We start from the raw sequence: 14,381 nt of genomic DNA on the forward strand, positions 1-14,381 counted from the left end.
TCTGGTTAAGCTCCATGTTAGATATTGTGACTTAAACATAGAAGAATACCAGACTGGTATGTGTTGCTTGATAGCATGACAAGGAGCTGATAACTCTATGTAAACATGAGCATGTGTGTGTGTGTTTTCTGACTTAAAGTTATGTGCTCATTAGTGCTGCACTGACGTACTGTTCTTTTCTAACAAATCTCAGTAGGCACTCATTAGCACCAAGGAAGCGTTATCCTCATACAATTTTCAATCATTTCCTTTGGTACATGATGGCAAGTGGGTTATTCTTATTTTGTGTTACGGCGGCTATCTCCTATGTTTCCGCATCTCCCCAAGTCTGCAGCAACGCCCTCATACCTGGAGCTAAAGGTAAACACATGTATGTTGTTAATGTCTGCTTTGTTTTGCTGCAACAAAAGGGTTAAAGTAATCTGTATTTACTTCCGTTATTATGCGTAATGCCTCTATAAACTAGGACTCAGGAATGCAAATACTTTTCCATTCCAGACTGTTAACAAGTTGACTTGTCTCTTGTAAATTGGTTGTTTTGTTAATGTCAGTATGTGGTCAAATGAAAGAGCGAATGGAAAATTCTTAGGAAACACCAAGGATAATTTTCAAGGTCTTTATAGAGTTGTTGGTAAAGGTACCCAGCATGTAATGTCCTGTTGTTTAACAACAAGCTGACTGCTACCCCACAGATTTTTTTAGGAGGGAATGCCTTTCCATTTTACAACATCCAGTAGCTTATTCCCCTGCTGATTCAGACAGAGCCAATAAAACACACACCAGGCAAAGTTAAGCAGCATTTTTCTTTCCCCACTTTTGTGCCAAGAGGACACTAACGTAATGTGAGATGACGTGGAGAGAGTGAGGAAGTCAAGACCTGTTTGTATGTGTGGTGCCACTGAGAAAGTCCCAGTGGAATTGTATGCGTTTAAACAGCTGCCACTAAACTGAACTGATTATTTGCACAAGTCTCAGATTCAAATGACTGTAGAATTCATCACATGACAATGACCTGAACCATGTTTGTGTATTCTATAGTGTGGTTCTGGGTTTGCTGCGAATTACACAGCAACCACACTTTGTCAGTTTTCTCCATCACAGCTTCTTTTACAGGCTTCATATTGCCTCACACTTTTACATAGACGTCAGCGTCCTGTTTTTTGAACAGGATGTGTGTGATGAAACATTTTGTTAGGGACAAAACAACTGTCCCACAATCCTAAAATGACTCAACGCTAACTTGATTTTATTAATTTTATAATATCACCCATAAATATTATGGCTACATATATGAAGCCTCCACTCACCTTGATGCAACGCAGTTTTTATTTTTATTTTTTTATTGTGCCATTTGAGTCTGGAAGGAATTAATTCACTTAACCGTGTTTCTCCTAAGAACTAGAAATGACAACCACTTGAAAGTCAACCGACGTCAATTGTGTTCACCTTTTGAGGTTGCATACTCAATTATAAATTGATGATGGTACAGTAAGAAATAGCCACACCAATTATCATTTGAGTAAAAGAAAGAAAACAATGAAGACAATAAGGCTTTTAAAAGTGGGCGTCGAAATATGCCCCAGTTCAAAGATGTTTGTTGCTTTCCAGCCTTTGCCTGGCACCTAGGTTACAAAGTGTCCCTGGCCGCTACGTCAGACTTCTCATGTAGCCAAAACCTCTCTTGTACACCTCATTTTTGTTTTGACTCCCAAAAATGATGTCATAATTAATAGTTCAATGGAACCGTTGCTATTAAAAAAGAAGTAGGCCCTCGCCTGTGTTTTTATTAGCATGCAGAGTCAAAAACACATCCGCAAAACATTAACCACACATTAGAACACAATCACATCCCTCAATTGTGGACTTCATGGCCCATTGATTTTGATGAAGATATATAATTGAAACGGTTTTGAGAACTCTCTTGTGCGTCTTTCTGTCTATGCAGGAGACCAAGGTGAGATTGGACATGAAGGAGATGAGGGCAGAATGGGGAAGAATGGACCACCAGGACATCCAGGTAGCACGACCTAATTACTTTTCTCATTTCAATGATTCATCTTGATGCCAACATCTATTTCTACAACTATTGCTCTGCATATTGAAAAATCGTGTTAAATGAAAGCTACAAGTCCACTTCATGTGGATATTTGGTAGAAATGGAACGTGTGGAACTGAATGTGGTGAATCGTAAAATCCCAATAGACACATGTGCACACACACAATGATTGCCGGGTTGATGCTCTCCACAAATCTTCGTTGAGTAACCTCATAAATGTAAGTACTAAATGTAAACATTTGGAGTGACTTCAGAGCAGCGTAGCCATGAGCCATTATGGTTTCTGTGTGTTCACTTACTAACTGTCGCACCATTACAGCCTCCAAAATCTCAGCTGCAGTATGTCAAGAGCTCAACAGATGACGCATAATTTCCCCTTTTTAATTTAGGAGATTTTACAGGAAAGCGTGGCTTAATTTTGGAATGTTAAGAGGGACTAAAGAGCAGTTAATGCCGTGGAAACAAAAACAATGCGTTGCTCTTGGATTATTAATGTCAACAAACACACACAACTTCACAACTGAATACAATAAAGGGTTCAGCTCAGGATGGTCGTCACAGTTTGAAAAGCTGCTTTACCATCTTTGTGAACATATCTGACATGCTCTAGGTGATTTCAAATGTGTCTTCATATAACAAAATGAGGCCTTCCACCAGCAGCTGCATGGGGAATCCAGACGTTAAGCCAGTTGGACGGTTTGGCCATTATAAAAAGCAACAGCAGTGATAGGAACAAGTGTTATCTGAAAGATGGATGAACGGTTTAACTGGCTAGTTTGAGCATGCTGAGTACAACATTCTTCAACTCTAAACACAGGGAAGGCAAAGCAACACCTCTAGTTTTTATAAAAATCAGAGAACAATTGGAGTCTTTGCTCGCAATGCTTCATTGTAACATGCAGTTAGAAAACTATTGTTTTTGTTAGAAAGGTCCTTTTAAATACTCATATAGTACTTGTATTTAATGTTGCCAAATATTTTGCACTGTATTTTCTTGAGAGCACATAAATTTCATTAGCACTTCTTAGACACCATCAAGAAGCAAACTTGTGAATGTGTGTGTGCCACTTTGCTCTCATAGCAACAGCCCTCTCCAATGTGTCACTTTCTATTTCAAATATCATTCATTTCCAGTGAAATAGTTTCCTGAGGAAATAATCACAGCAGAAGGCCATGGTTTGGCTGTACTTTACTTACGCACACACTTTAAGCCTTGAAATAGTCTTAAGCTGTGGGTTTTGTTTAAAAAAAAGACAAGAAATTTCCCTTGCAGAACATAATCAAGTTTGACTCAGATAGTTTTTTTGTGTGTTGACGTTGATAATTACATACTCCATTAAATAACTTTTATGTACTCTAATTAAACCTAACCAACAAAGAGAATCACTCTAATGACAGTCCAACAACAAATAAATATGACCTTGACTTATTATTATTATTATTATTATTATTATTATTATTATTATTATTATTATTATTATTTCCAGGAACATATAAAATGAATCAGTTATGTTCTGCATACTGTTTTAGTTCATATAAGACGTCCAAAATACCTCTGCTCTTCTCTCTTTCTTTTTTCTGTACTTCCAGGAGCTTCGGGAGAGGTCGGGCTTAAGGGGGACGTTGGTCAGATGGGAAAGATGGGACCCAGTGGAGACCAAGGTGCGACATAGAGAATATTATTAGAATATCGAACATTAACACAATAGACTTGTTTATTGTGTTATTTAAAGTATGGGTCTTAATAAAATTCCCATTCAAGAGAATACCTGAGTGATCAATAATTATATCCCAATTTATACACACACTATTCCATGTCTTGAAATCAGCCTTTGTGCTGTAGTTAATATCATACTACACTTTTCAGCCAGCGTGCTGCAGCATACTAGTGAACCAAGGAGAGACATCAAAATGTGTACTTCAAGAAATCATCTAACTTCATTTTATATCCCCTAAAAGGATTACTTATTTACTACAAACAGTGTGTCCGTGTTCATATATATGTCGGTGACATTAAGTGACAGGCAGGAGAATTAAATGTTCTTCCACTAGATAACAGAAGGGACAACATAAGATCTACCTACTGTCATACAATAAAAAAAAAATTCGACTATCAGCAGTTTTCCACAATATATCCTATTTAATGTAACTAATTGTTCATTTTATTAGTGATGTAGCTATTGGGTCATCTGCCTCATGGTTCTGAGGTTGAGGGTTTGCATGTTCTCCCTCCTCTTGCAAGTTCTTCCTCCCATATTGCCAAAACCCAGAACATTCATGGAAGACTTCAATATCATAGAAACACTAATGAAATTCTAAAATTGTACACATTTGTATGATGTCGCCATCTATTGGAAGTATTTTGTTAGTACAACAATATATCTGATAAATCCAAACCTTACTTTGAACTATATTTCAGAGATCATATAATTACAAAATATTGTGTTATTGTCAACTGACTAGTGAATTGAATTCATTTTTAATTTGAGAATATACACTTTTTGTACGCTGGCTTTGTTTTAAATCACGCCTAGTGCTAGATATGCCCTGGCCAGAAAAATAAGCACCATGTGTTCCTCTGTAGGGGACAAAGGAGATGTAGGATTGGATGGACCCTTGGGTTTGAAAGGGAAAGCAGGTAGGGCCCTGGAACCTCATGGCACTATGAAACTGTTTCAAACAGCTTACAGGATTTGTCTGCATGTATTTGTGTTGAAATTACACTCGCATCAATTTTAATATGTTGTAGCAAAATCTTCAGAAGTAGAATGCGATGATTCTGCTCAAAGATTTTGTTTTTGTAGGCACTACATGCGACTGTGGAAGGTACAGGAGGGTGGTTGGACAGATGGATGTCAATTTGGGCAAACTGAGGAACACAGTCAAGTTTGTCAAGAATAGTGAGTTTCTCATTTAAAGATCGTGTATACTGTTTTCTAATGCAATAAAAAAAAAATCTCTTTTCCAGTCATGTTGGGCCTGACAGAAAGTGATGAGCACTACTACTTGCTGGTGAAGGAGGCCAAAAGGTTCAAGGAGGCCTCAATGAACTGCAAACTGAGAGGCGGTATCCTGGCCATGCCCAAAAATAGCAATAGTAACCGTCTCATCGCTGATTATGTCAGTCAGGCTGGACTCACGAGGGTGTACATCGGCGTGCAGCCTAATAACACTGACCCGCTTATTGTATGTACATACATTTTCTGGTTTCAGTAAATCCAAGTTTAATGAATGCTAAAAATAGCCATTGCATGCAGGTTAATAATAATATTGCTGAAAAAGTCCAATATACTGAGCAAATTTGGCCACTAGGATGTGTAAAGACACTCACTGTGTTTTTCACATTTATTCTTCAGCATGATGGAAGAAACAGTTCCCAAGCTGCAGATTCCAGCCCACTCAAGGACTTTAATGCATGGAGTCAAGATGAGGCACTCACTTCAACCAACCACAATGCGACCTGCGTAGAGCTGCTCAGCACAGGGACGTGGAGTCATGTTATGTGTGACATGGCCATGTTTTTCATCTGTGAGTTTCCAAAAAGCAGGATAAGAGGAGAAGGAGGAAGTGGAGGGACTATCTACTCAGCATCTTAAGTCATTGATCAGATTTTGATTTAGTTTTCGGCAAGTCCGACACACTTATTACAACTTCATTTCACCTCAAGACTGCAACTTTCTCTCATTTATGTATTTATGTACACGCTCAGCAATTCAACATTTTGCAATTATGCATTTCAGTATCAGCGTTTAAGAAGTTTTGCAACAACATTTGCACGCATCAGCAGCACAGGCGCCAGCCTCTATGGTAGACAAAATACAAGAGATTTGTATTCATTAGTAGGAAGTGTCCAAATATCAACAGTCCTCTGTGCTCAAGGTTATTTTGTTTCAGTTTGAATATATTTTGTTTGATAGGGGGCATATCAAGTATGTCCCCAGTTTGGTATTTTCATTTTTCTTCTTCAAAATAGAACTCCTTCAGAGTGTGTGTGCATTTTTTGTTTTACGCTGCAAGTATGCATTCTCTTTTTTTTCGACAGAAAATTAAAAGCTGGTTGATCTTAGTTGGAAGTATTTCTTTAACCAAACTGACAACCTGCTGGTTGATAGACAAACACTCAACCACCTGAGCCTTTGCGCCCTACAGTGACACAAAGGCTGGCATTTAAAAGTCGAGCAATCCATACACATGAACAATTGTGGTCTTGCAAATTTTCTTGACTTCCTGTTTTCACAAAGCACAAGTGTGGAATTTGCTGACTGTCCTGAAATCTTAAAGATTCAAACCGCCTTCTACTGATAATGAGAGACAAAAAAAACAAAAGTTTTACAAGTTACTCATTCTAGATAAAACTACAGATAGTTTACATGAGTTCCTAAAAACAACAGATGACAATTCATATTGAGATTTGCATAATACGTATTAATGATAATAAATTAAGACTCAAATGCTAAAGACACATATCAAACTTATTCTCCCGGATGGCTCCTTTAAATTCAACAAAAGGTGTGGCCATTCATTTTTTTCCCTGATTCAGCAGATGCGTGAGCCTTGGCAAGGACTGTTTATTGCAACACTTGGTGGGGTAACAACCGAGAAAGCATCAATACAAATCGGACACATGTCTGTGACATTTAACCGAAACTTGGGGGTGCTTACAGGAGATGGGTGGGAATTAATGGAATCCAAATCAAATCACGGAGGAAGATTTTCTAAACCAGGTAAGAACAATTTAGATTTATATGTTTTAAAAATGAGCAAACACCAATCTGTATTTCTTATTTGTGACTCAGCATGGTGGATTGGAGCTGTTGCAGTGTGTTTGGGGCTGCTCTATCTTCTCCTGCTAGTTGTTATCATCGCCATGGTGGGCCAATGTGAGTACATGTCTGGACATGATTACAAGTCCCAACATCATTGCACTTATGTCATTGCTGTATAGTAGTTCACCAACACTTGCTATTATGTGCTCATTTTATTGCAGACATCAGACTGAGCCCTCTGACAGACGCTGAACATCCGCCCATCGCACTCACCACCTGTCAAAATGTGACTTCACAATATTTCCAGTTGCAAGGCAGATACAACACCTTGTCAGAAAGCAATAAGCAATTAGAGACTAAGATCTGCTCTCTGACCAAAGAGAAGGGCACGGTCGAGGGGGAACGAGACCGCCTTCAAAATCAGCGAGACGCCCTTCAGAACCAACGAGACGTGCTAGAAAGCGAGCGAAACACCCTCCACGATGAACGCGACGCCCTCAAAATTGAACGAGGAACTATCAGGACTGAGCTAGACACACTCCATAATGAGCAGGAGGTCCTCAAAAATGAGCGAGACACCTTCAAAGTTGAGCATGACGTCCTCAAAACTGAAGAAGAAAAGCTCAAGCATGAGGTGGACACCCTAAAGAATGAGAAAGAGACACTTGAACATGAACGAGACACCCTTCAAATTGAGCATGAAGTTCTCAAAAGTGAGCGTGATACTCTCAGGAATGATAAAAGCTCTCTCCACAAGGAGCAAGAGGTTCTCAAAAATGAGCGAGACAACCTTAAGAATGAGAAAGACATCCTCCAAAAAGAACAAGAGGCTCTCAAACGTGAGAGAGATGCCCTCAAAAAGGAGAAAGATACCCTTCAAACAGAACGAGATGGCCTCAGGGCACAGCGGGACAACCTCACAGTTGAGCGAGACCAACTGAAATCAGTGTCCAGCAACCTGACCAACGAGCTGGAGGTGCTGCAGAGCCGATTCAGCAAAGTAGTTGCAAGTCGAGACGGCTTTAAGGAGGAGGCTCATGCGTTGAATAAAGACAGAACAGGCAAGTACTGCGCACACACAAAAAACAAGTTGGAACCTGATTGTAAACACACATCTTTCCTTCTTTGAAATTCCCGATAGCCACAGTTAAATGGGCAAGATAAAGATCACATGAAGATAAAAAACACTTTCGCTTCACTCTCCATTGAAATAAAACAGAAAGAGAAAATATATTTATCCATCCATCCATACACCCGTCCGTCCATCTCTCCATCCTTCCGTCAGTCCATCCATCCATCCATCCATCCATCCATCCATCCATCCATCCATCCATCCATCCATCCATCCATCCATCCATCCATCCATCCATCCATCCATCCATCCATCCATCCATCCATCCATCCATCCATCCATCCATCCATCCATCCATCCACCCCGCTCTCTCTCTCTCTCTTTCTCTCTCTCTCTCTCTCTCTCTCTCTCTCTCTCTCTCTCTCTCACTCTCTCTCTCTCTCTCTCTCTCAGTCTATCTGTCTATCTGTCGATAGATATCTAAATTAAGAAATTTTGCTGGATTTTTTCTCATAAATTATATTCACTATTAATGTATTAATTACTGCATTGCATTAAAATATGATAATGTTTGTTCTCCTTATAGAAAAACTGTGCCCAACAAATTGGGTTAAATTCAAGGAGAAATGCTATTTCATCTCGGAGCAAAGAGTCAGCAATTCATGGAGATCGAGCAGAAAAGAGTGTCAAGACCGAGGAGGTGACCTGGTCATTGTCACCTCAAAAGAAGAGCAGGATTTTATTGTTACATATTATGATCGAGTGTGGATCGGTCTGTCTGACTTGGCGCATGAGGGCAAGTGGAAGTGGGTGAATGGAGACAAACTGAACTTTGATGGATTTTGGCAAATAGGGGAGCCGAATGATGATTCCGGTTCCGAGGACTGTGTGGAGTTGTCACGTTCAGGGCGGGGATGGAACGACTTACCCTGCAGCACTGAACTCTCTTGGATTTGTGAGGATGAATGACTATCATAATTTAACGTACAATCAATTTTTTCAGTTACATTTTAATATGCTTACCTATCATACGAGTGTATAACAAAGTCACTGTGCTAATAAAGAAAAACAAAATACAAACACTGTACTATCTCTTTTTTTGATGCCACGTAGTTTTTAGGAAAGGATAGATAGTCTTGGAGAAAGTCATGTTTGGCTCTTAAAAACCATGGAATGGTAGATCTCCACAGCGTCCCTTGATTCACTGGAACTCGTCACCACTCCTCCTCCCCTGGGCCGGAATGCCCTTTTGGAGGTTATGTCAATATTGGTTCTTGTATTCCAAATCCTAGCTAAATATTAACTGCAGCATGGCAGTCTTTCTCATTCTTTCTCTATTGTCAGGTTTAATTTGTTTGACTTATATGGTCCTGCATTTAGTTAACCAGCATCCACACCATTGTCCCTTCATTCAGTTTCTTTTCTTCTCTTGGTCACTTATGAGTAATCAATGAATGACTTGGTTCATCATTATCCTCCTTCTTTCAAAAAGGAATACAGTGAGTCAGTGTTTCAATGATTAATTGCAGACTTGTTGCCTTCAGATGTGATTGGAAGAACCACAACTCCATGCAAAAGATATTATGATGTTTTAATTGAACACATTAATTTAAAAGTAAGACCACACAAACAAAGCATCGTTGAATGCCGTCATCAATATAAAATGGAATTGAAGTCCAAAAACAATACACTCTATGAACTCGGTCATGTTGAAAGGGAATCGGAATTAGATTTGTTGCTGGTTCTCTACATAGTCGTGTGTATAATTATATAAAAAATATATATAATTTCGAGAGGATGAAAATAGGATGAGCATTTTTATTTGATAGTGTTTCTCCATATCTCCACACATATGGAAATATGAGGAAGCAGTCCAATGCATTTTAATTAATTTTCTAATTTCATTATTATTTTATTATTATTTTAATGTAATTTACTACCTTAATAGATTTTTAATAATAATATTTATACATATTTTGAAGTACTTTCTGGTATACAGCCTTCAGAAACTATCAATTATAATGTGGATTATGATCTTTCAATAACATTTACATACGCTTGCAGCCTTTTTAGTTAAATACAGTTGATATACTGTGATTGAAATCAGTCCTCATGAAAACGACCATTTTTCACGCAGGCTATTTGGATGTGGAGATTTCCGTGAATCCCGATGTCTATGAACGCAGCATCACGGTTTCAAAGGAGTGGCCGGTGCACCTGTCTGACCTGTTCTGTTGGAGAGACACATGACACCGGAGGAATTTTGCCCGAGTCTCCTGTCCTTTGTGCCAGTGGCTTCCCTGTTACCTCAGGGGTGAGGAAGCGAGAGAGGAGGCCGAGAAAGAGCGGCGAGAGAGGCGGACAGAGAGATGTCGGAGCCAGCCACCAATCCAGCTGCCACCACCTTCTCAGCGCCCACAATTTCATTACCTTTGGGACTGGAAGTGTTGAGGACTTACTCTGGGGTGCTTATCTGCTTAGAAATAGTAAGTGTTGATCCTGAACTCATGAGATCACTCCTGTGGTTGTTTTGCATTGCAGCATAGTAAACTTGTTGCAACCTCATGGTCTCTCCTGGCAACCTTTAGAACTTGCAAGGTGATCTCACGGTCCTTGACACCTCTGAGCTTTTGTTTATTTTAACCCTTTCTGTCATATTTGAACTGTATTTGACATATTAATGTGTATTCTTTAATTGCAATGTTGTGATTGTGATATTCCAGTCAAATATTGTTGAACCTGAATTTATTATACAATTATAAAAACAATTTGAGCACTTCTTTGCAGTCATGCTAGAGTAACTAACTTAAAATTAAGAAAACTATTAACCTTTTGTATAGGGGTTATTGCAACTAACACATGTTCAGTATAATAAGCAATGTATACTGAATGGTTTATTATTTTTGATTATTTGATTAATTGAATTTCTCCATGTTGTGATGACCAGCTAGTAAACCGTATTCTATGTTACCATGAGTTGCATTTCTGGTTCTGAGGTATATATTAAATATTAAAGTGGCTATATTAAAGTACCGTTTATTTTTGCTATCTTTCTCAATGGGTGTATTTTGAAACGCTGACTAATAATGCGTTCCTTTGCCTTGTATCTCCAGCTATTTGGCGGCTTGGTATGGATCCTGGTAGCTTCCTCCAACGTGCCAGTCCCTCTACTGCAGGGCTGGGTGATGTTTGTGTCTGTAACTTGCTTCTTCCTCTCCTCCACCTACCTCCTTTTCCTCATCACCGGCCTGGCTGACCGCATTAGTATTGACTGGAACTTTTCGGTAGGTTCTATTTGACTCTGTCGTTGGTTTACTCATTGAAGCGGCCACAATTCTGATGTTAACACGGCCTGGCCAGCAAATCTTGTTTGGCATAACCCAGAAACCAGTGCAGTTTCTGTCAAGTGTGACCTGCAGCCTTGCTCTAGGTGCTAAGCGTCATTTAAAAGAAGCCAAACGTGCTATGTTTGTTTTCATCAGAACAATGAGCGACATGGATGATGAGCTCACAGCAGAAGATAACAAAGACCTCACTGTTGTTGTCCCAACCGCTTCAACACAAACTCCCCCTTTCATTCTTTTGTTTTCCTATGTAATGCAATACATTCCCTTTTTTTTTCTTTTAAAGATGCCATCTTCATTTTGCTATGTTTATAGTGCGTGGGATTATTGACGACACTATACACACTTCTGCATGTTTATATAAACTTTACAGTTAATTGAATTTATTGACACATGAAACTTTTAGAATGAACTTGTTTATTTTGTGTGCTGTGTGCCATCCTAATATGTCCCCTTTTCTCATTTTCAGGATGTTTTTTACCATTTTTTAGCTTTGCTTTTCTATTTTGCCGCTTTTGTGCTGGAGGCGGCAACAACGGCGGCCAACGGAGGAGCCATCATCACACCACTGCCAAACAGCACAGGAACTGTAATGTGCATCCACTACCCTCGGGGAAATGTATTCACTCTGCTGACTGGCAACCAGTACAATATTAACGTAGTGGCCACAGTGAGTATAGTCTTTTTCAAACACCTTTCTAATTGTGCATATTTATATTCAAACCTTCAACCCTCTACAATGTGTCTCCACTGACACAATAATAATGAGGATCCTGCAGACAGGTGACGTTACACTATATGGCATATGTGGGGGGGTCATCAGTCCACTGTTTGGATTCAAATTCTCCTCAAATATTTGCAAGTGCCAGCTTTCCCAAACATGTTATATTTTCTCCACAATCTGTTTGTTTTTTCATCACAGATATTTGCATTTGTGGTGACGCTATGCTACAGCTGCAGTTTGGTGATGGCCTTCAAGAGGTGGAGGATTTAACCTGAAACCCGAATTTTGCACCTGATCTCCACCAACAGGAGAAACATTCACAATACTACAATAGAATAGCTTCATAAATCATGCTGCTATTATTCATTGTGAAAGTGGAATGCCCCTTTTCAAGTATGATCAGCTCGTGACATTTTTTATTTTTTTGTGAACTTTATTCATTACCGAATGACCAATATTTTTTCTAAGGTTATTAACATCTCAAACATGTTTAGTGGTGTAGTAAATCGATGAGACAGCATTGAAAAATGTTGCTATTTTATATTGCATGTATGTTCATCATGTTCGTGACACTTATGCAACTAGTTTTTTATTCACACAAACACTAACTTCCTTATTCTACTGGATTCACATCCTCAATGAAGAGAATGTTTCCCAATTCCAAAACTTCTAAATTTCACTTAGTCGTGCTACTTTTGTTTCACGCACATTAGAAACTTAATATGCTTGAACATTTTCTTGGACAGGCCCTGCAAAAAAGGGGATGCAAAGGGAATGGAAACTCACCTCACAATTGACATTATGTTATTAATTTGGTTGAAATATGTACTGATACGGTATTTGAATTTCTATAAGAAAATATTTTGTTCGATTACATCATTGTATAGCTTCTGTTTAACCGGTAAGATTAAACACAGATCTCCCAATATTGGTATTTTAAAGAATTTTAACAAACTACACAGTTGGTTTTATACATACATATGACATTGCGTACCTTCTCTAGAATGTATAGGATTAAACACTCAAGTCTACCAATATTAAAGAATTTCAACATAACCTACGCAGTTATTTCAATGTATAATAATAGTTCATTTACATTAAGAACTAATAACTATCATATTAAATTATTGATTGATGTACCACTTTACAGTGATTAGTTAGATTTAGTGTAGGCTAGCACGGTTTGTATTACAGTAGTAAATTATTACTAATTTAAAATAAATTGTTTGAATGCTTGTGCCTTTGTTACATTTGAGTACATTTTGCTAAATAATGAAAAGTAAAACTGCAATAAAATCTTACAAAATGCCATGTCATTTATTTACTAGATACACTGGATATAAAAAGTTTTGTACCCCTATTTGAAATGCCAGGCTTTTTGTCATGTTTTATTTGAATAAAAAGAGAAGACAAAATAATAAGTTTAATCACTTTAAAACTGTCGAAGGACACAAACAAACAAATGAGCCAATTTACACCACGGATCCGGTTTTTAATCTTGAAAGCTGAAACATAGTCTCCGTTTAAAACATGTCTCACTGTCAACCTCTAGTGGCTAAACGTGAGTTTTGTATTACAGACAGTGAACATGGAGGGGGAAAGAAATCAGGATTACAGTAACTAATTTTCAAATGCAATGTGAAAGTTAGCGTATGAACATCCACCCCCAGCCTAAAAAATGAACGAGAAATAAAATTAAATGGTAGTGAAACATTTAGTTCCTGGCATGCAGTGAACAGATTGTGAATTTAAAGACATTTTAAAAGTTTTTATTCAAGCTGGGACATTGAAATCGATATCCGTAACGGCTATTTTTTGCAAGTTAGACCCTTTTTTTTATTTTTATTATTTTATTATATGGGGTAAATGTCATCGTCTGTTGTCGTTCAAATATCAGTCGCTAGATGACGCTCATTGACTGACATTCGGTACGTTTTTTTTTTTTAATCGTGGAACTTGATGGTACAAAATATTCTATTATGAGAAACTGTCACAGTTAATTATTCACAGACGTGTTCTTAAATATTTCTTTTTATTTCTTTTTTTCAAACATCAAACATCCAAGCTAGTTCTGTTTAACTGACCTCTTTCATCACGGTAACGGCCAAGTCTTCACATTAAGAGTGAACAAATTCTTAAATAATAAAAAAAAAAACGCTGATAGACATTGAATATATATTTTCTACAAAATAATGGCGTCAAATAGAATGAGGGATAATATAAAACTATCATAAAACTAAATATAAAACTTTTGTTTCTGTAAAAAAAAAGTTGAATTGTACATTTTACGCAAGAGAAACTTTAGCACGTATTTTTTTAAAATCCATCTTCAAAAGCATTTTTGTCATTAATCTGCTTCGGAAATGCGTGTTCCTGTTAGTTGCACATCCCTTGTTACTGCTTTTATTTTGTAAGCCAA

General features: G+C 38.0%; 3 protein-coding genes across 3 annotated transcripts; all 3 read left to right on the plus strand.

Moving 5' to 3' along the window:
- Nucleotides 1–154: 154 nt before the first annotated feature.
- colec10 (collectin sub-family member 10 (C-type lectin)) lies at nt 155–6,122 on the plus strand. Its single transcript, XM_088387855.1, has 7 exons — nt 155–360; nt 1,946–2,017; nt 3,647–3,718; nt 4,641–4,694; nt 4,861–4,956; nt 5,025–5,242; nt 5,413–6,122. The coding sequence occupies exons 1-7, from the start codon at nt 258–260 to the stop codon at nt 5,650–5,652; spliced, it is 855 nt and encodes a 284-aa protein (XP_088243981.1). The 5' UTR covers nt 155–257; the 3' UTR covers nt 5,653–6,122.
- Nucleotides 6,123–6,584: 462 nt separating this feature from the next.
- Nucleotides 6,585–8,974, plus strand: LOC148392128 (uncharacterized). Its single transcript, XM_088387854.1, has 4 exons — nt 6,585–6,780; nt 6,853–6,936; nt 7,044–7,883; nt 8,481–8,974. The coding sequence occupies exons 1-4, from the start codon at nt 6,600–6,602 to the stop codon at nt 8,861–8,863; spliced, it is 1,488 nt and encodes a 495-aa protein (XP_088243980.1). The 5' UTR covers nt 6,585–6,599; the 3' UTR covers nt 8,864–8,974.
- A 1,142-nt stretch (nt 8,975–10,116) lies between these two features.
- mal2 (mal, T cell differentiation protein 2) lies at nt 10,117–13,273 on the plus strand. The gene is made up of 4 exons (XM_088388169.1): nt 10,117–10,380; nt 11,008–11,178; nt 11,708–11,908; nt 12,161–13,273. Exons 1-4 carry the CDS (start codon nt 10,264–10,266, stop codon nt 12,230–12,232), a joined length of 561 nt encoding a protein of 186 aa, XP_088244295.1. The 5' UTR covers nt 10,117–10,263; the 3' UTR covers nt 12,233–13,273.
- The last annotated feature ends 1,108 nt before the right edge of the window (nt 13,274–14,381 follow it).

The sequence above is a fragment of the Syngnathus floridae genome, chromosome 10 (genome assembly GCF_059516105.1).
Source record: "Syngnathus floridae isolate MCC-2025c chromosome 10, RoL_Sflo_1.0, whole genome shotgun sequence".
NCBI classification, from domain to species: Eukaryota; Metazoa; Chordata; class Actinopteri; order Syngnathiformes; family Syngnathidae; genus Syngnathus; species Syngnathus floridae.